The sequence below is a fragment of the Hemicordylus capensis genome, chromosome 6 (assembly GCF_027244095.1).
Source record: "Hemicordylus capensis ecotype Gifberg chromosome 6, rHemCap1.1.pri, whole genome shotgun sequence".
In the NCBI taxonomy this organism is placed as follows: domain Eukaryota; kingdom Metazoa; phylum Chordata; class Lepidosauria; order Squamata; family Cordylidae; genus Hemicordylus; species Hemicordylus capensis.
Genome location: NC_069662.1, coordinates 137,600,912 through 137,625,813, shown reverse-complemented (window position 1 = coordinate 137,625,813; position 24,902 = coordinate 137,600,912). Strand labels below are relative to the sequence as shown.

General features: G+C 43.4%; 1 protein-coding gene across 1 annotated transcript in view; it reads right to left on the bottom strand.

Moving 5' to 3' along the window:
* The window catches only part of LOC128331967 (macrophage mannose receptor 1-like), a 103,425-nt gene extending 80,916 nt beyond the window's left edge, over positions 1-22,509 (bottom strand). The window contains exons 1-8 of the mRNA XM_053266083.1: positions 22,428-22,509; positions 16,630-17,025; positions 14,784-14,957; positions 13,294-13,458; positions 10,414-10,527; positions 7,210-7,353; positions 1,991-2,173; positions 244-401 (exon numbers count right to left, since the gene is read on the bottom strand). Coding sequence (XP_053122058.1) covers positions 244-401; positions 1,991-2,173; positions 7,210-7,353; positions 10,414-10,527; positions 13,294-13,458; positions 14,784-14,957; positions 16,630-17,025; positions 22,428-22,488 — 1,395 coding nt within the window. The 5' untranslated portion in view covers positions 22,489-22,509. The remainder of the gene's footprint in view (positions 1-243; positions 402-1,990; positions 2,174-7,209; positions 7,354-10,413; positions 10,528-13,293; positions 13,459-14,783; positions 14,958-16,629; positions 17,026-22,427) is intronic.
* Between the last annotated feature and the right edge of the window lie 2,393 nt (positions 22,510-24,902).

Here is a 24,902-nt window from a genome sequence, read left to right as displayed (position 1 = left end):
ACATAAGCATCAGGATAGGCTAAAAGTATTAAAATGAAGGTGTACTTTTCCTTGGGGAAAAGCATTGATTATGCACCATTGCAATGCTATGCAGAGAAGCTGCACATAAGTCCATTGATGTCAGTGGTCTTAAACATACCTAACTGTGCATAGATCAAAATTTGCTTATAGACAGTTATTCACACAAAACTGAATGCAAGGTAATACATTTTGATCAGGCAGATAGGGATGCCTTATTTTTACCTCCCCGCTCATGATGACACAGTCTTTTTCTGCATTGGCTATGTACATGGGTTCTCCTCGCTGCCACTTGGTGAACCGCACTTTTGTCCTATCACTCCATTCAAAATACATTGACGTCTCCAGGTCATTCAGTCCTATCCAGAGTAGGTCTGTTGGATCTAAGGACATAAGCACATGTTGTTTGTTTGGCCTTAGATGAAGTTCTGAAGAATTGATCTATGTTAAACAGAATACTTCAGCACATGGCACAATGGTTTGTACATCTGAACAGAGGAGAACATTCATAACTGTGAAATCCAAACCCCCAAAGGAAATCAGGCATGGCCATGTGTAGTTTTACAGGTTTTGAGAGATACTAAACAGATCAGCAATATTAGTCTCTGACAGAACTGCCCTCTGCACCCGATGTCTCAAATTCAAAATACATTTGGAGAGCTGGCCTTGTGGTAGCAAGCATGACTTGTCCCCACTGGTTGCATTTGAATGGGAGACCACATGTGAGCATTCTCCTCAGGGGATGGAGCAGAAGGTTCCAAGTTCGCTCCCTGGCATCTCCAAGATATGGCTGAGAGAGATTCCTGCCTGCAACCCTGGAGAAGCTGCTGCTGTCAGTCTCTGTGGACAATACTGAGCTAGATAGACCAATGGTCTGACTCAGTATACGGCAGCTTCCTATGTTCCTATGAAGTCCTGCATCTCTCCCACCTCCCATGAACCTGCGGCTCATCCCCACTCTGCCATTCTCTCATCTTTCAGGGTTCTCAGCAGTGGCTCTTTCCCACTCATGCTGCTTTCTTTGCCCCTCGTCTTCAGCAACAGCAGCTTCCACAGAGCCACCACCATTGTCTCTACCCAATGGAGCCCAGCAGCAAGCCACTCTCTTCTGCAAACATAAGGCAGCATTCTGGGAAATACGAGCTTCCCTGCAACAGTACAGTATTCTATATCGAATTTCACTATATCTACTTTCATTTGACTTCCTTGTGCTTCAGAGCTGACAGAATAGGATGTATCTTCCCTCTATGATGCTTTTCACCAGGAACATGCTAAACTGTGCCAGTTATAACTGGGGTTTGAAAAGCAGACCTTTCTAGAAATAATCTTATTTTCTTAGTTAAGAGGCCTCACTAATCCAGCTGCTTCCTGGGCACAGTTTGTTTGCCCCAGCCTTGCTTTGAATAAAACACAAGGCTATTTCATTGGCTGCTGGCCAGGAGGAGGTGGAGTTAGGGTGCCACAGCTGTTTTCACCCTCCATAATGTACAGAATGAGAAATTCTATTATGGAGATCGGTGAGAGTCTTAAGGAACATGTTTGGTGTGAGGAGGAGTCCCTGTTCAGATGCTTTGTGGCTTGGGGAATGCTGGCTGGGGCTTTCTCTAGCCTTCGGGGGCACTGTTAGCCTTAAAGGCTTGATGGCTTGTGGGAAGCCATCTGCAGATGGCCTAAAAGGGGCACCAATCAGCCATAGCATCAGGATGCGGCTTGGAGCCAGGATGTGTCACCCAATTTAGGCTGGGTTTCACACTGAGAGTGACGAGGCTCTAGTTTCCACACTACAGGGAGTGGCAAGTCAACCCTGAATTGTTGCTTATTGGCTTGCTAATTAATTCATTTGTAGCCCTTTTACTTCTAGTTATGCTTTCTGTCTTCATTGGTCTGGGTGCAATATTCCCTTCTTTGTAATTGGATAAAAAAAAGTTATGTTTATGAAGCCAGGAGAACAGAACATCCAGGATATACTTACTGTAGCCAAGCTGAGAAATGACAAAGCTGTGTTCTTCTATGCTGTGTATGCTTGTTAGATCTCCACCTTCCTTTCGGCAGGCCAACTGTGCCCCCTTCCATGTCTTGGAGTCTCTGTGAAGACGGTAACATTGGCCTGCGTATGCGATCCAGCCATCTGGACATTTAATATGCTTAGGGTAATCTGAAGAGAGAACAAGTATATTCTAAGGCACCATAAATGAAAATAAAGGGGGGGGTGGGAATCCCTAATATGCCATCATTATATAACTGATTCTTCGATTAAAATATACAAAAGTTATAATGAGGGAAATCTAGCAATTACTATTAGAAGGACAAGTTTACTTATTTTCTTCCATGAGGAAGTTGTTGCTAATGAGGTTGTCAACAGTCATTGTAGCTAAATATATATTTTGCGGACTAGGTATGTTCTAAGATGTCTAATTGATCCTAAGTGAATATAATAAACATCCTATAAAAAGTTGGTATGCTTCACTCATTTCAGCCTGTTTATTTATTAATTTAAAATATTTTATAAATTGCTTCACTCATTTTAGTCTGTTTATTAATTAATTTAAAATATTTTATAAATTGCATTTATGAGGCTTATAGTGAATTATCTAAAAAATGTAGCACAACACCTTTGGAGAGTTGAGTTGTGGACAGGAAAAAAGTCCCTCCAATTAGACCTCTGTAGCCTTGTTCTGAGATGTTTATTTCATTTAATTATTAAATGTATATCCCACTGTTCTTCTGTGATGAAATATAAGATGGCATACAGAGGGTTCCCAGGTAGTTTCTTATTCAGGCACTGATTAGACCCAACCCACTTAGCATAGGCAAGGCTGCTGCAATATCCAAATTCAGATACTCTCATTGCTCTGGGAGCAGGCTTGTGATCTCTACATAATTATATTTTAATATCTACCTTAAGTATTTTTGCCCAGATTATTTCCCATTCCTGTTAGGAGTAAACCCACTTTCCAGCCCAAGCTATATGCTTATGGATCACCCAAGCAGAACCAGAATCCTTTTGGATATACATTGGCACAATCAGTGACCAAACAGAAACAGACATTTGGCAATAGGTGAGAGAAGGTTCTGACAGCAGAATTCCTCTCCCCTAAGGAATTTCACTAACAAAAAAGTCTCTGAGTCATACAGCAGACCTAGGAAGACTCTGGAAGAAAAGTAACGAAGCTTGGTACACATATCCTATGGAGCCTCCTCAGGATGTTGAAGTAATTGATATAATACCTCTCGAGAGCAATCTTCTTATCCAAGTGATGACCCATTTCCCCACTAACTGAGTAGTGGGCAGTAATGGGCTGGATGAGGGATAAGAAATTGAAGCTGAATCCAAGCAAGATGGAGGTGCTCGCTGTAAGAGCTCAGAATCAGAGGTGTGATCTTCCTGTGCTGGATGGAGTTATACTCCCCCAGAAGGAGCAGGTACGCAGCTTGGGAGTACTCCTGAACCCAGGCCTCACCCTGGTATCTCAGGTGAAGGCCATGGCCAGGAGTGCTTTCCATCAGCTTCGGCTGATACGACAACTGTGCCCATTCTTGAAGAGGATGACCTCAAAACAGTGGCGCATCATCTGGTAACCTCAAGGCTTCACTATTGCAATGTGCTCTATGTGGGGCTGCCTTTGTACGTTGTTTGGAAACTTCAGTTAGTTCAAAATGCGGCAGCCTGATTGGTCTCTGAGGCAACCCAGAGAGACCATATTATGTCTGTTTTGAAACAGTTACGCTGGCTGCCAATACATTTCTGGGCAAAATACAAAGTGCTGGTTATTACCTTTAAAGCTCTGAATGGCTTAGGTCCAAGTTATCTTAGAGAGCGCCTTCTTCTGCATGATCCCCACCATACGTTAAGGTCATCTGAGGAGGTCCGTCTCCAGTTACCACCGGTTTGTCTGGTGGTAACTCAGAGGCGGGCCTTCTCTGTAGCTGCTCCTCGGCTATGGAATGCACTCCCAGTAGAAATCTGTAATTTGAGTTCATTGTTGTCTTTCAGGAGAGCCCTTAAAACCTATCTGTTTGGCCTGGCCTTCGAAGGTTTTTAAATTGTTGTAAATTGTTGTAAATTGTTTTAAATGTTTGCCCTGGTTTTCCAGGGTTTTTAACTGTTTGAATGTTTAATTGGTTTTACTCTGTTTTTATAGTTTTGATTTTAATTGTTAACTGGTTTTAACTGGGTTTTTTTGTTGTAAACTGCCCTGAGCTATTTTTGGAAGGGCGGTATATAAATCGAATCAATCAATCAATCAATCAATCAAACAAACAAACAAACAAATAAATAAAAATTAACTGAACCTCAAGATTAAATCAACCAGGAGCTCGAGCCTCACACCCATAGTGAGATCTCCACCTTTAAGCAATCCAGCTTATTGGAACACTGAAAACAATTGTCAAACTTCACCAAAAAAAAAAAAAAAAAGGATTGCTAGAGGAAAATTCTAGAGGATGGAGTGCATTGAGCTCAACTTCTCAAAAAAAGGGTATAAAAACCTCCTCCTTAGGGCTAGTAGTTCTACGGTTCAACCCATAAGAATCCACCAACATGCCATTCATTGAGCCATTCCTGAGGATTGAGGCTGCCCACCTCTTCCTGCACTGGACCATCCACCCCACTTGAATCCCAGATAGAGTACATATTCTGTGAATGTATCTCATGAATTCTCAAGCTGAGAACCTCTGAGCTGAATCAGTTCTGAAATCACTTGCTGAAAGCATTGCTCGGGTTTCCTTAATTCCTTGAAAACCACAAACCCAGAGGCCCAGTTTTCCCTCAGCAGGAGAACGTCCCACCTCATTGATCCAACAGAAGGCAAAAGCTGCTAGACAGGTAGAGATAGTCCCTTTCTCACAACTGTTCCTTTAGCCTAAAGGTTTTCCACTTCCAAGTCCCTTTCCTATCTTTTACCAGTTAAGCAGGACCCCCGAGATGGGTCTATGACAACTCGCCGCCGGTCAATTGGACGTGGCCAACTCACCGCAGGGACAACTCGCCGCAGGGAACAATGCAACTCCCCCCTCCGCAAGCCCATCCTGTCACTTTGGCTTTCAATCCGGAGGGGACAAGTGGGAGGGAGGCAAGAGGAAGCTAAATTTCCACCTACCACCCACCAAAGTATCTCTTTCACATTCTGCAGTGGAAAGAAGAATCTCTCTGCATTCCTACCTGTCCGGTGAAATGTCAGGTGCGAAGCCTGCACCAGAACTTTAGAGCAGGCGAGCTGCCATTTCTCTCCTCATATTGACCCTTTGCAGTTCTCCCAAAAGCAGCAGCAGACCTTGCTGCTGATTTCTCTTATTAAAGCAGACTACCTCACGTGTATCCCAGGGATATTAACAGAACACTTGGGGGATCTGGTGTGCAGCTGAATTTTGAATTGTTCAGCAAAACTCTTGGGGGAGATTTCCTGGCCAAGGTGTGTGTGCATGTTGTATTTTTGTTTTTTAATTCTCTGCGGGAAAGTACAACTCACTGCACCCTATGGCCCAGCATAAAACTGCTTATATGGCAGATAAGATCTCAAGATGCCATGCCAGTCATTCACTCTGCAGGATTGTACATACTGTTAGGCTTTTATCTATTAATTTATTTTTGCATGAACAAGAGACTGGGCTGTAGTCTGGGCTGCATTATCTGCATATTGAAAACTGGCATATCTCCTAGCATCCTCCCCATAGAGAACACAGCCTCTTGTTGGACACTGTGGGGTTTCAAAATAACCAAGCAATTGTCAAAACATGCTTGTATTTGGTGTGGTGTTAGACTGGTGTTTGTGTTATGGTTGAGAGAAGTGACAGCTGTGCCATGGGCGTGCTTGTGCTTTAACTTGGCAAATGATGGCATTGTAAGATCCCACAACTTGCTCCCCGCAGCAGCTGCTGTTTTGCTCTGTGGCTCACTGGGATGCGGCGGGTGGGGGAGGCGGGCTAGGAGAGCAGCGATGTGGGCTCTACCCATTTTGAGTCAAACGGCCCTGCTCTGGAGGCAACTTGCCAGCCTCACTGAGAAAGCTGCAACTCTCCTGCAAAATGGAGCTTCTCCTGACAAAACCAAGGGGCAGCTGGGCAGGAGGAGAGCTGGGAGGCTCTCTGTCCAAAGCAGAAGGGCTGCCCAGAGAACCCTCTCTTCAGCTTACGCTCAGCAGACAACACATCTCCCTCCTCGCCCACCCCCTCCACATGCCCATCCTGTCACTTTGGCTTTCGATCCTGCCCGCCACTTGTTCGTTTGCAACAAACTCCGCTTTGTGTAAGAAAACTCTGCTGTGTGTAAAAGGCTTTGCAAGCTTTCTCAGTGGGGGGGCGGGGCTGGCTTCCTCTTGCCTCCCTCCCGCTTGTCCCCTCCAGATCAAAAGCCAAAGTGACAGGATGGGCTTGTGGGGGGAGTTGCATTTTTGCTTTGGGGAGACCCGCAAAGGGGCAATATGAGGAGGAAAATGGCAGCTCGCCTGCTCTAAAGCTCTGGTGCAGGCTTCGCACCTGACCTTTCACTTCTCGTGAGGCACAACCCCACAGGTAGGAATGCAGAGAGATTCTTCCTTCCACTACAGAATGTGAATGACATGCTTTGGTGGGTGGTAGGTGGAAATTTAGTTTCCTCTTGCCTCCCTCCTGCTTGTCCCCTCCGAATCAAAAGCCAAAGTGACAGGACGGGCTTGCAGGAGAGAGTTGCGTTGTTCCTTGCAGAGAGTTGTCCCTGCAGTGAGTTGGCCGTGTTCAATTGACCGGCGGCTTCCCGCTTTTCTATGCCATTTTCTAAGCAAGCAAGTTAAGTCTATTGAAATTCCCCAAGTTAACAATTTTCGTTGCTAGAATTACAATTAGGTACCTATTCTATTGATTCCCCAGACAAGAATGTACGGTATATTTTGATTATTGGTCAATAAGTGTCCTCTCTTCTTCTTCTTCTTCTTCTTCTTCTTCTTCTTCTTCTTCTTCTTCTTCTTCTTCTTCTTCTTCTTCTTCTTCTTCTTCTTTCATTAGAAGCTTATGGCCCCTGTTTTATATTGTCCCCACATTTGTACCCAGGTTAGCCCTCGCTGAAAAGACCCCGCAAAGCACAAGTGTGTCACCTTACATGTTGTAATACTCCATGCCACCTTCCTTTGGCAAAACACCCTAACAAAACTGTTGGAGACATTTAATAATGATACAGTGTTCATATAAGTAAATTGCTTTTCCAGTTTCTCATCCTACCTGAAGGGATATCAGAAGCATCTGCTGAAGAGTTTTCTTTTTTGCAAATGTATCCCAGTTGCTGTTCACACTTAATACTTTTCCATTTGCCATTCCTTGGTTCCATTGATCCACAGATGTCGGCAGCCTTTGGAGATGGATTACCTTTAAGAAAGAGAGAAACAATTTTTTTTCATGTTCTGTTAACATTGCAACTCTTTTTATCATGCTAGTAAGCAAAACCAAAAACCAAAAACCACCCTGTTGTCTGTTTTTTCTCATCTTTCAGTTGTGTTTCATGGCGGCACACCATTATAGAATGAGGTGGGAAATGTTCTCTTTCCTAGCTGACAATGGGAAACCCCAAAGTGTACTAAACTCATGGTAGTTTTACAGTGGCTTGTGAAGCCTGCCTATATCACATGGTTACCATAATTTAAGGAGGGCAATGAACTTCAAGTGTGATACAAACTGAGGGACAAACTAGACCTGATGTTGGAGTTCCACAACTGAAACACCCAAAGTCTTTTTCTTTGGGGGGGGGGAAGTCACGGAGAGCTGATGAGAATGGAGTCATCGTGGGGTTCAAAACTTTCCCTTCACATTGCAGATATGATCCAAATAATCCCCTAAAGCTACAGTTAGCCACATATGGGGAAACTTGAGTCCAAGGTATCTAAGAGAATGCTTTTTTCTTCATGAACCCCATTGCCTTCTAAGATAATCAGAGGCGGCCCAATTGCAGTTGCTGCGAGCTTTGTTGGTGGCAGCTTAAAACCAGTTCTTTTCTAGCGTTGCTCTGGGACTTTGGAATGCCCCACCAAACAAAATTAGAGCTTCCCTTCAGTGTATTTAAGAAAAAATTGAAGACATACCTGTTTAATCGGGCTTTTAATTTGTAATTTTAAAGTTTAAAGTTTTAGAGTTTTTAATCTATATTTTAAATTGGTTTGATTATGTTAACCTATTTATTGTTATTGTGTTTTAAATTATAAACCACTGGAGATTTTTATATGGGGCAATAAAGAAATGTGCTAAATATATAAATAATGAAAACTTGTGGGGACAACATTTTCCATTCCCCAGCAATTTTAGAGGGGCAACTTAAATTGAGGAAATGACATATGGGAATGGGACAAACAGTTAAACTCTCCTCCAGACTAGACTTTCCAGTCCAACCTCCCCCCCACCCCAATAGCCACTTTTTGGAACAGAAAGTCAAAGATATGGGGAGTACCAGTCACAGATCTCCTACATTACATCTCATTTGGCCTAAGATGTAGCAGGTGCCATTTCCCCCCCGCACCACTGTAATACTGTGATAGAAAAAGAAACATGGCAAAACCTATGTTTTCCAAAGAGCTCATAACAAAACAGAAGAGAGAGCTGAACTGACAGAATACAGCCACTTAATAGAGGTGATCTGAGATTCCCTTCCTATTTTCTCCACCAAATTCTCAGTCCATAGTGGAGAAAATAAGGGCCAGTTTCTGTACATTTTGTGGGGGGTGGGGTGGGCTGAGAAATTGCAGTACAAATTGCAACCCTCAGTTCTTTCCCCATAAGTCATCTTAGAATGATGCTACAGGCTGGTTTGGTCAAAGGGTCCAAGTGGCAATCCATCATGTGTGGAGATGTGTGATGTGCTCTTCTGGCCCACTCACCCCGGTGTACTGATCCTGGCCCTGCATAGTTATCTGAGGCTGCAATGCTCAAACTGGCCATTAATGGCATGGCTTAAACCATGGGTCAAATAGTCTGAATCAAGCCTCCATCTTGGTTTGCTGATCCAATCAGGCTCCCTTCCAAGGCAGCAAAATTTGGGGCACATTTTGTATTTTCAGGGAATGGGTATGCAATGTTCTTACAGTTTTGTTGGAGTCAGCTTATCAGTAGCTGGTGGCGGTGGCAAGTGTTCTTTACCTTTAAAAATCCAACCCTTTGTATGTTTACGTGTGTGTGTGCGCGCACACACTCATATGTTTTCAGTTTCTGCTATGCCTTTGCAGGCAGTGGCAGAGGAAGCACTGGTATTGCTAGATGTCTTCTTTGCAGCCATATCCATCCAGTTGCCATTTCCCCCCGTAAGTCCCCTTGGAATGATGCCACATCATGACTTAGCATTTTTCTAGGTGCATTCTCGGAACAAAAATGACAAGAAGATGGAACTGGCCACCATAATGAGGCCTAGTGCTTCCAGCAGTACTGTGCTGCTTCCTTCAAAAGTAGAACTTAAAGCAGGTAAAAAACAAGGATCAACACTTGCTGTGACCACCATCAAATACTAGTAAGCCTCTTCTGCCTTGGAACTGTACAAGAATTTCTTTCCCATCTTTGATATTTCTTCTGTTGTCCCCCCACCCCCACCCCAAATCCTCATTAAGATTACCTTTCGGAGAAGTTTCGGATGAGCTCTAGCAATGAGTTGCATTTATCAGCACCAAAAGGTTTTTGAGGTACAAGTAACTACAAAGCAGTTCCAGGGAAAGTGTTGATTAAATCTGATGCATCTTTTGTGGTTTAATCATCACAGGAAAGCTCAAAAGCTCATTTGTAAATGTCATCTATACTTGTTTAGCATGAACTGCCATGGGAGATTTTCTCACTTGGCTTTTAGTTCGCACATCCTCCGGAATGGAGGGTCACATATTGGCCAAATTTACCCTGCAGTCCCTGAAAGCTATCAGGAAGCACTTCACTACACAATTCGGGTTATTCATTGAGTGTTAGAGTGTATCCTGATTTATATCTGGGGTAAAAAAACCACCCCACTTTTTGCATCTGTTCTTTTGGGCAACTTTGAACTCACAGTAAAGCCTGCAGTCTGGGAAAGCTCATGGAGAGTACACAGGGTTTCAGATGTTTTTATTTATTTTTATTTTATTTATTTCTTCAATTTCTATACCGCCCTTCCAAAAATGGCTCAGGGCGGTTTATACAGAGAAATAATAAACAAATAAGATGGCTCCCTGTCCCCAAAGGGCTCACAGTCTAAAAAGAAATATAAGACAGACACCAGCAACAGTCACTGGAGGTCCTTTGCTGGGGATAGGGCCAGTTACTCTCCCCCTACTAAATAAAGAGAATCACCATGTTAAAAAGGTTCCACTGTGCCAAGTTAGCAGGGGTTTTAACCTCCAATAACTCAATGTATATTTTGCATTTCTGTTTAAATATTAAGTTGTGGTCCCTTTTACTGCTGCTGTCCTGCAGATGTTCACTCACCTGGTGCCCAGTTTAAATATCTGAAAGGGTGGTTGCCAATCCACTGCCAGCCACTGTCAAGATCCAAACTGTTAAGTCCTATCCAGAGTCCGTTATCCACACCACTTGTTAACCCTGTTTATGAAAAAGAGTAATTTTCATTGTATGAAGTTCTAAATGTTTTGTTAACTTTTGAAGCTAAGGAGGGAAAGGAGAAAACACTGGTTCACAGTTAGGGTTGCCAACTTCTCTTCAGACTAGCGCTGTGTGTAAAGTTCTTGCTCCTCCCCAACATACTGGTAATGGGGAAGGGATATCAGTGGGGTTTTAAAAGCTGTCTCACTGTTGTAGGGAACCCACAAAATGTTCTTAAATTTTGAGAGAGAACATCATTCCCTGTTGCATTCCAGGAAATAAAACTGCACCAATGGGGAGGCAAGCGGCCCTTTTAACACCGCTGTGTCTATCGCTGCCCCCAGAGGAGGCAAGAACTAGTTTAATCAGGGGCAGGAGAAGGAACCACCACTGCACCCCATCTGCTGATTTAGATAAACCTTTCAAAATGTGACACACTTTTGTGTCCCCCCACCATATGCAAGTATTGAATCCCATCCTACATTTTCACCCACCCATCGATACAAGGAACAGGGAATAATGTCCAGGTGTATGGTAAAAGGAGTTCTCTCACAATCAAGGAGGCTATTCTCATGCAGAGTCTAACCCATGGTAGAGAAACCCAGCCTGGATTAGGCTGTGCATGAAACATAGGAGCATAGGAAACTGCCATATACTGAGTCAGACCATAGGTCCATCTAGCTCAGTATTGTCTACACAGACTGGCAGCGGCTTCTCCAAGGTTGCAGGCAGGAATCTCTCTCAGCCCTATCTTGGAGAGCCAGGGAGGGAACTTGGACCTTCTGCTCTTCCCAGAGCAGCTCCATCCCTGAGGGGAATATCTTACAGTGCTCACACATCAAGTCTCCCATTCATATGCAACCAGGGCAGACTCTGCTTAGCTAAGGGGACAAGTCATGCTTGCTACCACAAGACCAGCTCTCCCGATCCCAGAGGGGCAGCATCGCCTAGCCCGGCTTTTATCCAAGGATAAAATGAGTGCTTCCTTAACCCTGGCTTCCTGCTCATGTGCAACAAGGCTGCACACAAAGACAGGCACCTAGAGCACCCATCTCCTGGGGGAATCCCCCAATGCATCACACATGTTGTGCAGTGTATTGTGGGTTATCTGGAAGCCAGTACACGTCATCCTGGCCTCTGGAACTGCGCGCTGCACCACATAGCGCTGCTTGTCCAGAAGCATGGTCTGTGCTCCCAGAAACATGCAATATCTCATCTGGGGGAGATATTTAACCAGCCTCCCCCTCTACTTGCCAACCGCCCTGCCTGCCCGGTTGTGTGAATGACCTCATGGCCTATGTGGGTCTAATGCTAAACTATGGATGAGAAGAGGCAGTTTGGGAATCATTTTGGAGTCTAATGCATATGACTATTACTCATTAAGGAAAACCAGTTAACTCAACCAATTAACAATGAATAAGCAAAAACAACAAGACACAAATGACCCCACTACAAACCATTGTTGGCTAAATGACACAATACTGTTAACTGTTGTTCCTCATACAGTATAGTAGTTCCTTTATATGGTTCTTCTTCCACATTCAGTTCCTGTTGCTTGGATTCACTCTGCCTTTTCTTTCTGGTGTCTCTCTGCTTTGTTTTCTTCTTTCCCCATCTTTTCTCCCTCAGCCCTCTCTTCTGTATCTCCTCTGCCCCTCTCTTCTCCCTCAGGCCTGCTGCCTCTGCTCCTTCTCTTCACTTCCTTCTCTCTCCATTTTCCCCCAACTCCCCCCCCCCTTACTCCTGACATTCTGTGCCCCTCCCTTCGTTTGGTCACTTGTCCAGCCATCTGTAAGATCACAGAGGTAAACATTAGGTGTCTTCTCCCTCAAGTACTTATAATGGGAGAAGAACCCATGGTCTCTCTTTAGACTACTACTACTTGCCACGTACTGTGGCTGCCTGGCAGATGCTCAGCAACTCCATTCTCAGATAGGCAGCAAAAATAGTTTTATGGAGCTGCTGGTTGGGTGGGCATTGCTTAGTGTGGGTGAAAAGTAGCACAGGCCTACTTTAATTCTTAGCATAACTATTCAAGCGACCATAAAAACCTATGACAGTATGACATCATCCCTATGAAAATAACTGATATCTCTAGACCAGGGGTTCTCAACATTGGGTCCCCAGATGTTATTGGACTTCAATTCCCATAATCCCCAGCCCCAGTGGCCTTCAGTTGGGGATTATGGGAGTTGAAGTACAATAACATCTGGGGACCCAACGTTGAGCATCTCTGCTCTAGACTATTCGGAAGAACATGTTAGTGAGGAGTCAATGTGGAAACACACAGGATGCGGATTGTGAATATTCTAATAACTGCCTTCAAATCTTTTGCCTTTCGATTGTTCCCTTTGCTGAATCTGAAGTACCAGAGCTTATACATTAGAAATACAAACATTTTCCCAAGGTGCTCTAAAGTACATGCTTACTCTTCTTGGTATCAAAAACAAGTTTCATGACCTATCATTTGGAAATTCTGCTTAAATGTTGGGGGTGGAGTGGAAAAATAATACCTCACATATTGCATTACCTAAATATTCCTCAAGACAATATTTATTAACAAGAATGTTCAAACACAGGGATTCTCAACGTTGGGTCCCCAGATGTTATTGGACTTCAACTCCCATAATCCCAGCCAAAAGCCACTGGGTCTGGGGATTATGGAAGCTGAAGTCCAATAACATCGAGGACCCAATGTTGAGAATCCCTGTTCTAACAGATATCTCTTATTCAGGTATACTGTGTTGTTGCTTTGTTATGTTATACCTGCTAGATACATTTGTTCATTCAGTTCTGTGATGCTCACTAATTCTGCATTCTGTTGCTGACAACTTCTTCTTGCTTGGTCCCATGTTAGAGCTGACTGGTGATTGATTTGATAATGGTCTCCTGTCCAGTGATTTGTGATCCAAAATAATTCATCATGGCCATCTGTAAACATTGTTAATAGTAATGTTAAATCAGTAAAACATCAGTGAAGAAGCTACATCCTGGTTCCAAAAGCACAGAATTAAAAGTAAAAATATTTAGTTTATAAATCTATCAGCAGGGTTAGGAGTGCAGACAAAGGAGCTTCTCCATAAATTTTATTGGGGGGAAAGAAAGACATGTTTTGGGGAAGGGATTTGTTTTGGGAGACAGAAAAGCACTTAGGGAAATTCCTCAAATGTTTAGGGAGAATCTGAACCCACATCAGGGCTATTTTGTCTCTTACTCTACATTTTACATTGTGCTTATGTGATAACAAATGTGGGCCAACATCCTGACTAATACAGCACTGGTGCTGCATGAAGAAGTGCTGCTGCTGAGAAGTTCCTAAGGAAAGCAGCACAGGTGTTTATGAAGGAGCATGTTCCAAATCCCCTTCCCATGGCAGCCCACTGTGACACCCAAAAATATGTCCTTGAAGACTGCACAGACATCAGGGACATTTTTTTGAGTGGTACAGGTTGCTTCCAGGAAAAAAGAACATTTTAAAAAACTATAACCATTAGTGATATCCATTCTGTTCTGGTTTGCTGGGGAAAGTTTTCTTCTTTTTATTGTTCAGCTGTACAATCTTTATGAGAGGGGCAATGATACCAGCTACCTTCTTCAAAATAAAGGAGAAATATTTCTCAGAGTAATGCTCCGAGATCTAGATTTGCAGGAGGAGTCTGCATGGCTACCCAAGGGAATATACTTAGGTTCTCAAACTTTTAACTATAAACCGGCTGAATATTTAGACCAGATCTTCGTACCAAAATTTAGGAGATTTCTGTCCCTCGCGTGATTGAACGTTCTCCCTTCGGCAGTACTTGATGGTAAATTCAGACGACTTCCTTATGATCAATACTGTTGTCCCTGTGGCTCAGGGGATATAGAGTCTATCACCCATGTTATTCTTTATTGCCAGTTTTATAAGGACGCTCGAACTAAATTTATTGCTCCTATTTTAGCCATTTATCCTGGTCACACAGACCAATTTTATTTGGAAATTATGCTGGCCAATTTTAAACCTGTAATTTCAGATAACGTGGCAAAGTTCTGTTTTGTGGTGTCAAAGCTCCATAAAGACTGTATTAGTAATTTGAACAGTTTGTGATTTTGTAAACTTTTGAAATTCTTGAATTTTCTTATTAATGCTATTAATTGTTATAGTTTGTTAATCTGGTCTGTGACCGCAATAAACATACTACTTATCCTACTTTCTCAGAGTAATAAGTCTATGATGACCAAACAAAGGCTCACACACAACTACCTTGGAACGAGCTTACCTGTTAGTGGACAATATCCAGTTAAACTGTCTTGGTCCACATCTGCAGTTGTTCCACACCAGAGTCGCCCACCTTCATGATAATCGGGGATGCATTCAGCATACCACTTGTTCTCATACTTGAAGGGGAATGCACAGGGGGCTCCAAAGCCATTGCTACCCAAAGTAAACAGTTCTAAAGAGAAAATTGAATAAAGAAATAGAAATAAAGCTTGGAAGTATATAGAGATGACAACAACATGCAGAGATGCTACAGACAAATTCAAAGCCCTCCATTCAAAGCTCTGTGTGTACTGATGTACACGTGTGGTTTTTGCACATGCAAGCTTCCATGTTTGTTTCAACCGAGGGAGCAGTTGTGTGTGCTTATTCCTTCGTGTGCATACAATTGCACTTGCATTGCAGGAAAGCCCTTGTGAGGACTGGATGTGCACTGAAGGTCTGGTACTCATGAGACATTAGCTTTCGCAGGGTTAGGTTGCCAAATGCACAGCAAAGTACCCACCTAGGTGATTTTGGTGGTTCTCACCTCAAAGTGCAGTCTTCAGGGGTGAAAACCTTTCTTTTCTTCCCACTGCATGGTTTTCAGATATTTTTAAAATTACAACTATTTTGTTCATTTTGCACATGTATGAAGAATGTAGACACAAATCCTGGGCCAGGGGAGACTCAGTAGCAACATGCAGGTGGGTGCAGAACAGAGCTTATGAGGCAAATTGCTCTCTGTGGCACTGCCGTATTTCAAAACTGGATCAGGAGCCTCACTGTGAGCAGCAGTGGCCTCACTTGCCCACTCCATGTTCATGGGTAGAAGTGATTGTGTGGAAGCAAGGTAGGAGGAAAAGCCACCCAGGTTTTCCTCCTACCTTGCTCCCACACAACTGAAATTTGGGGACAAACACAGCTCCCAAACCTGGGTATAAAACAGTTTTAATTTTGTGAATGATCTCATAGAGAAGTTGCACTGTCCTGGGTGGCTGCTTGCTTGAGCCAACCCCCCACAGACTCTTCAAGTCTGACAGCCCAGCCCAAGTTGTCCCCAGACATCCTGAGCCCATGCAAGATTTGCAGCTGATATCTGACAACTGGAGTGGAGCACCAGTAACCCAGTTCCGTCTGAGTGGGTGTGTGACACATTGTTAGTTCTTGCTTTGTGTTTGTGACACAACTGGCATCTAGACCGTGTTAGGCTGGTCATATGTGTTGTTAATTGGTATCCTGTACAGATGCATTATTTGATGATAGGGATCTGTGAACACATGGGACAGCTGTACAACTTTAGAGGAACAAAACATTTCTGTGGGCTTTGCTCTTTACCACTGGGCTCCATCCCTGAAACCACCAGACTTTATCCCTGACCTTCCATTGGGCTCCTAGGGTCCTTCCCTTGACCCCACTGGTCTACACTTCTGAGGCCCCACCCAGATGCTAGAACTTTGTCCCTCAGGCATTGGAAAGCAGAGGGTAAAAGCACACAATCTGGTCATGAATGATATGTACATAAGCTCTCCTGATTAACTGAGAGGCTTGACTTTGGCTAGATTCTGCTCTCAGTTTTTAAATAAATTAAAACATCATTCTATTCAAGAAACCATTTATTATTATAAAGAAATGAACAGAACAAGCTAGTGTTTGTTTCTGAAACAATTCCCTCTGTGATGGATTTAAATAGCAAGTGAGAGCAGTTCTAACTGGCAGTATTTATAGGACATTAGCTCAGTATTAGTTCTGTGTGTTCACCATAGCAATCACCATCTATGCATGAAGTATCAGATACCAGGTTTCAGCATTCTTGAGCAGATATAGAAATTTACAGAGAAATGGGGGGTTAATTCTGTGAAATTTACCTTCATAGCCCTTAGAGCACAAGCTGTCTTTTGTTCCATAGATCTTCCAGGCACTCTTGGAGTTGGATGTTTTAGACAACTTCACACCACTCTTAGGTCCACCGTTAGGCTGTAGAAACAGCTCTTCTCCTTCAAGTGCAAGGGTATCATTTCTGCACCCCCATTTCTGAAGTGCACTGGTCTTGTTACAGGGTAAGAGTGTGACCAAGGCCTCACTGGAATTTGAAGGCACTGCCAGGCATAAGTTGACTGCCATGTTCAGTATCTGGTCATTGGAAACCCACTTGAAATGTTGCCCCTCAGTAGCCTCATTACAGTAATCCAGGATGGCGGAATGAGCGTTTTGATGTATACAAAGGTTGAGGTTTTCATTGTATATCAGAAACTTGTTGCTATCTGTAATGTAAAGGGGGAAACATATTTTTAATATTGTGAGAATATTCCATAGAGCCTCCTATGTGTCAGCTACGGAGAGGAGAAAGATTCTATCATTCAGAAGAAGAAGGAGTAAGACCGAGAAAATGGGAGGAATGCCCCACAATTCATTCTGTTGTTTCACCATCCCAAACGCTTACTGTGCTTCATCTTATTTATTATGGTACAAAAAATATATACCAGTGGTTCCCAAGCTGGGAACCTCCAGGTGTTGCTGAACTAAAGCTCCCATCATCCCCAACAACAATAAATTGTAGCTGGGGCTGATGGGAGTTGTAGTTCAGCAACATCTGGAGGATCCCAGATTGGGAACCACTGCCTTATACAAATCTATGGTGTGGCCGGCCACATCTGGAGTACTGCATACAGTTTTGGTCATCGTATCTCAAGAAGGCAGAGGCGCTTTTACCGCCGGACCTTGCGGACCTGGCCTGTGGCCTCCAAGGTCCAGCGGGGGGGGGGGGGGCTCCTGCCTGCCACTACCCTACCCCGCCGCTGTCCCACTGCCACTTCTAAAATCCAAGCTGCACCCCTCTTCTTTGGAACACTATTCCTGCCCCAGATTCATTCAGTCCCGTGTTTATTTGATTTTAAGGCCCTTCTCAAGACCTACCTATTTCGCCAGGTGTTTGCTCTTTTTAAAATTTACTATTATTGGTATTGTTGTTCACCATCTAGAGTCTTTGGAGGAGGCAGTATATAAGAAATTTTAAATTTCTTATATACTGGCAGGCTGGTCTCTGAGTCATCTAGGAGAGACCATATTACTCCTGTATTGAAGGAGTTACACTGGCTGCCGATATGTTTCCAGGCAAAATACAAGGTGTTAGTTATAACCTATAAAGCCCTAAACAGCTTGGGCCCTGGGTATTTAAGAGAACGTCTTCTTCATTATGAACCCCACCGCCCATTGAGATAATCTGGAGAGGTCCGTCTGTATTAGCCACCAGCTCATCTGGTGGCTATTCAGGGACGGGCCTTCTCTGCTGCTGCCCCGAGGCTTTGGAATGCGCACCCTAGTGAAATAAGAGACTCCCCATCTCTGACAATTTTTAAAAAGCCTTTGAAGATGTATCTGTTCACCCAGGCTTTTAATTGTTACTGTTTTGATTGTTTTCAATGTTGTTTTAGAATATTGTTTTAAAATTTTTTAATTGTCTTTTAAATTTCTTGTTTTTGTTTTTAATTAATGTTTTAATGTTTTATCTTGTTGTAAACTGCCCAGAGACGTAAGTTTTGGGTGGTATAAAAATATGTTACATACATACATACATAATACATACATAAACGTGTGTGGCCAGGAGGTGGGGGTGAGCCAAGCTGGGCTCCTCCACCCCCGTGGACCTGGTGGTGGAGGTGGTGGCATCAGCGGGCAGAGGGGGACTTGGGAACAGCCGCTGGGCTCAAACTTTCAGCCCAGTGGCCCTTGAGAACTGCGAGGAAGTTCCTAGCAGTTCTTGCGAAGATGCCATTCCTCACGAGAACTGCAAAGGCTTCCTCACAGTTCTCATGAGGAATGGCAACCTCATGAGAACTGTGAGGAAGCTCCTTGCAGTTCTCAAAGTCCCATGGACTGAGAGGTCGAGCCCAGCGGCCACTCTCGAGTCCCCCTCCACGCGCTGATGCTACCACCACCAGCTCCACAGGGGTGGGAGAGGCCTACTTGATTCACACCCCCCCACACACCCTGGTCACACACATGGCATGGCTTGAATTTTTGAAGTTGCAGTGGGGCATGGCGGGGTGGGGTGGCAGCAGGCAGGAGGGGCCCCCTGGACCTTTTGGTACCACAGTTTGAAAAATGCAGCAGGTATAACTTTTTTTGCTAAATGCTAAAAAATGCTAAATCATTGTAAACCGCTTAGAGAGCTTCCAGCTATAGAGCGGTATATAAATGTAAGTGCTATTGCTATTTTTAAAAACTCAGTTGCGGGGGCTCCAAAGCCCTTCAGGTCCGGACACCAAAATTACCTAGGAGTGCCTCTGCAGGAAGGATATTGTAGAACTGGAAAAGGTGCAGCAGAACATAACCAAGATGTTTAGGGGCCCGGAGCACCTTCCTTATGAGGTTAGACTACAGCATCTGGGGCTCTTTACTTTGGAAAAGAGGAAACTAAGGGGAGACATGATCAATGAAGTGTATAAAATTATGCATTGAGTGGAGAGAGTGGACAGAGAGAAATTGTTCTCCCTCACTCACAACACTAGAACCAGGAGTCATCCCATGATGAAACTGAAGGTTGGAAATTTAGGTCTAACAAGAGGAAGTACTTTTTCCACGCAGCGCATAATTAATCTATTGGCATTTTTTTGCTATGAGATGTGGTGATGACCATCAGCTTGGATGGCTTTAAAAGGGGCTTAGACAAATTGATGGAGGACATGTCTATCAATGGCTACTAGTCTGGTGGCTGTGGGCCATCTCCAGCCTCAGAGGCACTATGACTCTAGATAACAGTTGCAGGGAAGCAACAGCAGGAGAGAGGGCATGCCCTCATGTCTTGCCCTGAGGGCTCCCCAGAGGCATCTCGTTGGCCACTGTGTGAAACAGGATGCTGAACTAGATAGGCCCTGGGCTGCATCCAACAGGGTTGTTCTTATGTCAGCGCCATTGAATAGTGGAACTTACTTCCACTACTGGCACTTACTTCCGAGTAAACATGGTGGGCTCCCTCTAGCTAAAGGAATGTAACCACAAGATTGCATCCTCTTTCCCCCACTGCCAGTGGCTGTTGAAGGTGCAGGACAACTCAGCCCAAGGAAAGAAGAGGGCCAGTTGGTGAGAGCTTCTGGTTAAGCTCTTTTGGCTGGAGGAACACAAGTACAGCCTTGCTGGATCAGGCCCAAGGCCCTTTTAGTCCAGCATCCTGTTTTCCACAGTGGCCCACCAGATTTTATTTTATTTTATTTATAAGGCCATGGGCAAGAGATGAGGACATGTCCCCTCTCCTGCTGGTGCTCCCCCTGCAACTAGTTTTCAGAGGCATCTTGCTTCTGAGCCTGGAGGTGGCTTATAGCCAATTGAGACTAGCAGCCATTGATAGACCTGTCCTCCATGAATTTGTCTAAGTCCCTTTTAAAACTATACAGACTGCTGGCTGTCACCACATCCCATGGCAGAGAATTCCATAGGTTAATCATGCATTGTGTGAATAAGTGCTCCCTTTTATCAGTCCTAGATTTCTTAGCAATCAGTTTCGTGGGATGACCCCTGGTTCTAGTGTTATGAGAGATGGAGAAAAATCCCTCTTTGTCCACTCTCTCCTCACCATCCATAATTTTATAGATCTCTGTCATGTCTCCCCTTAGTAATCTTTTTTCTAAGATAAAAGGTCCCATTTTCTAAGCTAAAAAGTGTTGTAGTCCAGCATATGTATACTTGGAAGCAAATTCCATTTTGTTCAATGTGGCTTACTCTAAGGTAAGGGTGAAGAATGTGGCTTCAGGGGGAGGGAAGGAGGGAGGGAGGGAGGGATAGGAAATATGTTTCTGCTCCAAGCCCAACCGACGATTCAGCATCCCAGGCCACTGGTAAAGCAACCCAAAGCCCCATTCACGATTCTCTCAGAGAAGAAGATGCAGTCTGTGTTGCCTGCACTTCAAGTTGTTTTCGTGAAAAGCTCCAAGTGTAAGCCACTGAAGTAGTGTGTGGTACAGTCAAGGGTCCCCAGTTAGTGGGAGAGCCTCTGTATATAGAGAAAGCAATCTCTTGTCTCTCCAGGGAGAGAAAATCCTATTTGGTGGGTGGCTTAAGAGAGCATCTTATTGGTGGGTGGGAGAGAGTATATTTGGGGTGTGTAGCAGATTACCAAGCCTTTGTCTCTGTGCAAGCCCACGTGAGGGGAAGAAAAATGCTGAATCATCCCCTCTATGCTTTCCAAACAAAGGCTTCTCCCAAAGCTTTCCTGTATCTTTGTAGGCTGCTGCCACCACCCAACTATCAACAAAGTTTGATCCCCACTGGGCTTGGGTGGAATCCCAGGGCAACCTCTTTCCTCTGCTATTGGAAGATTTCAAAAACCTTCCGTGTGCAAGTTTACATGTGGTGAGAAAACTGGTAGAATTGCTGAATGTCCGATGGCGTGTTTTGCACCAGAGAAACCCCCTTTTCAGAATTAAAAATCCACTCAGAGAGGATTTTTAAAATTGCAAAGAAAAAAAGAAAAAAAGAAAAAAAACTTTATTCAAAAATACTACAGACAGCTTCTGTCTGAGGCTCACTCAGCACTTAGTCACAGGTAAAAGAAATGCTCAGGAGGTTACAATAATATTTCAAAAAGCACCCCAGTTGCAATCGTATGGCTTGACATGTACTGCAGTTTATGCAGCACCAAAGAGAACAGAAACAATTGTTTAAAGTTTTAGTACTTTGTATACAACATGCATCATGCCTATAATATGGCAAGAAGGCTCAGTAAGATGCCAATATAGATAAGAGCAGTTTCGTAGCCCAAAATTATACCAATGAGTTGAGTTTCTTCATTGAAACTAGTATGGTTGGGATGGGATTGATTCTTTAAAAAAAAAAGAAAAGTCTAGGCATTTGTTGTTTCTGGCTTCGCCTGCCCTCTGTCCCACCAGCTGTAGAAACCACCAACTGCCTCTGCTTAATAGAAATCACTTCCCCCAAAGCACGGAGGGGAAGACATACAGGCACTAATAGCAGTTGGTATGTCCACAGCTAAAAGCAACTTCAGGGGAGTAATTTGGATCAGGGATACAGCACAGGGCATAGATTTAGATGCCCTTTTCCAGAGCCAAGGCCCTCATCCAGACTGGCTTACTGTGGCTCCTAGTATCAAAAGAAAAACATATTGGGAGACCCATTCATGGATCTCCCACATCATGTTTAGTACACCCTCCGTGTACAGTGCTTAATTAATATCTTCTTCTTAGGTACAGAAAAGACAGCCAATCAGGCTAAGAATACTGAATAGTACATAATTATAGAACAGCAACCACTTCAATCAATAATGAGAGAAATTTTTTTTCATTCCAATATAAATAATGATAGAGGGACTTGACTGTCTTCTGTATGAGGAGATGCAAATTCTATTGTGCACAAATGAAAGGAATTGCCTTAAAATTATGTTAGCTATTTTTTCTATCAATTCACACCTGCTTATTTATTGATAAATATATGCAATTTGAATATTAAATCATTTTTTCCATTGTGTCTAAAAGATCTCCTGGAATTAATTGTAATACCACAATCTTAATTTCTAGTGAACAAGTTAATAATATAATTGTAATACCACAATCTTAATTTCTAGTGAACAAGTTAATAATATAATTAAAGCTATGGAGGATACATTTCTACATTGTTGAAATAAGAGGAGTGATGATAATTATGGGGAACTTACCTAATCGCTGGAAAGCTGGCTGAACAAGAAGTAAGAAATTGAAGAACAAAAATGCAGCCATTGGAAACGGCAAAACCCTCCACTAAACTCCCTCCAAATAATGCCAGTTTAAGTTAGCTTCTCTTCAGGAACTCCTTCAAAAATGAGTCAAGCAGAAGGGCAATTTCACTTCTGGATTTGACATTAGCTAATGTCTGGTGAGGTGCAAATATAATGCAAGATTGCTGAGTTGTTCATCAGCTTACATGGAAAACACGTATTTCAACACAAAATACTTGAGTAATATAGATTCTACAATTCACCTCCTGTTATGTTTCCTGGAAAAATCCACCAACTTTAAAATAGGAAAACAGTGTTGCCAGAGCATCCCACCCACCTCGGACTCTAGCTGTCATTTCAGCCAAACAAGGGTATTGCCAGAACAACATCCTTTCTTCTTCCTTGAGGATCAGCCTCCATTTGGGGCAAGTGAGATGGTCATATAGACAAGGGTTTGTTCTTTGAGACTGGGAAAGGTGAGAACCGCACCCAGTGCTCTAATATGCCTAATGACGAATATTGCTAACACAGCTAGTAATAACAGTCCTCAGAAAAAAGTAAATCTGCATGGACCTGTGTAGCCCCAGCGTAATACCATCAGAACAACTCGTTGCCACTAATTGAACTGGCATACCCAGAGTATTTGCTCCTTTGTGTCCATCCAGGGTAGTGCTGATTTACCCACTGAATTCCCAACACCCTCAATCAAATAACATACATACTTCATGTATTTTGTGATCCTGAAAAGTCCCCCTTCATAAGCACCCTTTTCTTTTGTTTGGGACCCTATCACTTGCCCTTGCTCTTTGCAGATCTCCAGGTGTGGGATTGCTGGTGAATACTCTACCTAACACTGCCCTGAACAATCTCCTTCTGTGCTGCCTCTGTGGTCCTCCTTGCTCCCCAGAACTGGTTTCCAGCACATGCTGTGTACAAGCCCTGCGTGGATACCGGCACCAGCCTGGCACCCAGATGCTTCAATCCCCCCGGAAAGTTAGCAGCCTCTTCTGATGTGAAGGTCTTCCTGTGGCATAACAGCCAGAACTGCAGTCTGTGAGCCACCTCTCACTTCTCATTGCTGTGAGCAGACTAGGAGGAGTGTAAACTGCCCAGTAAATCAGAAGATATTATAAAGCATTCACCCTGTAAGCATCTTGGTAACAATACAATGGTTACTCTATACCAGCATGGATTTATCAAGAGTTGTGAAGCACCCGGGGACTTGGGTATGGGGCCTTTTAAAAGTGTGTGTGTGTGTGTGTGTGAGAGAGAGAGAGAGAGAGAGAGAGAGAAGTCAGACTACTGTTATATTTGGCGGGGAGAGATTATTTTAGTGGATTGTGGGAATGTTGCGGATGTAATTTATCTTGATTTCGGGGGCGGGGGTGGTGGAATTAAACTGACAAAGTTCTCCATGATATTTTGGTTAGCAAACTAGTCAAAGGCAGGCAATATTACCAAGTGGTAATAAATAAGGTGGATTCACAATTACTTGGAAAATGGTACATAGACTCTTCCTCAGTGGTTGCTCCTCAAAAGTGAGAGAGGTTTCAAGTCAAGTGCTGTAGGGCTCAGAACTCATCAGCATTTTTTAATCAATGGCGGTGTCTGTATTTTGAGTGGTTGCCATCTTAAAACAACATGGCTAATTAGCAAATAAAAATACCCCTGCTGGAGTCCCTAGGATTTCCTCCCACATGCTGCAAATTTGGTTTGTATCAAACTATCATCAAATGAGCGACAAGGGAGTGTTGCCTATACTTTGAGCTGCCCAGAGGCGTAACTAGGGAAAACGGCGTCTGGGGCAAGCACTGAAATTGCACCCCCGCCCTCCCCCCCGGAAATATGGAAATGTGTCACAGCCATAGTCAAATGTGGGTTGTGGGCTGCATCCGTGCAAGTATACTGGGACAGGAAAAAGGAAACATGAGGCTACAAGGCTCTTTAGAAATATATATTTTAAAGAAATGTCTTGCATACCAACAGCCTAAGTTTGCAGTCCTCATGGCCAGAAAATAAATGCTTTTAAACATAGTAATAGGTTTTGTGTCCCAAAATGGAAAAGACAAGACAGGTATTCTAGTCTTTTCCATCATAGATATTCTAGTCTATTCAAGATTTATGCTTATATTATAATAGAGACTTAAATTATAATAGACATATATTCTAGTCTATCATAGATATTCTATGTTTATTAATTCCATAATAATGTCTATTTGTAGCACACTTTACGTTGGTTGTATTCCTGGGAAAATCAATGGCCACATTCAGCCACCATTATTTGAGCCATGATCTCCTCCTCTTCCTGCTTCCCTCTCATACACAGTCTTAATAAATAACCTCCTGGTTTAATTAAATCACCGTTTGCCTATACACCTGAACAGCAAAACTGAGGTTTGGGCCCTTCATATACCAGAATTGCAAACCACACTGTGT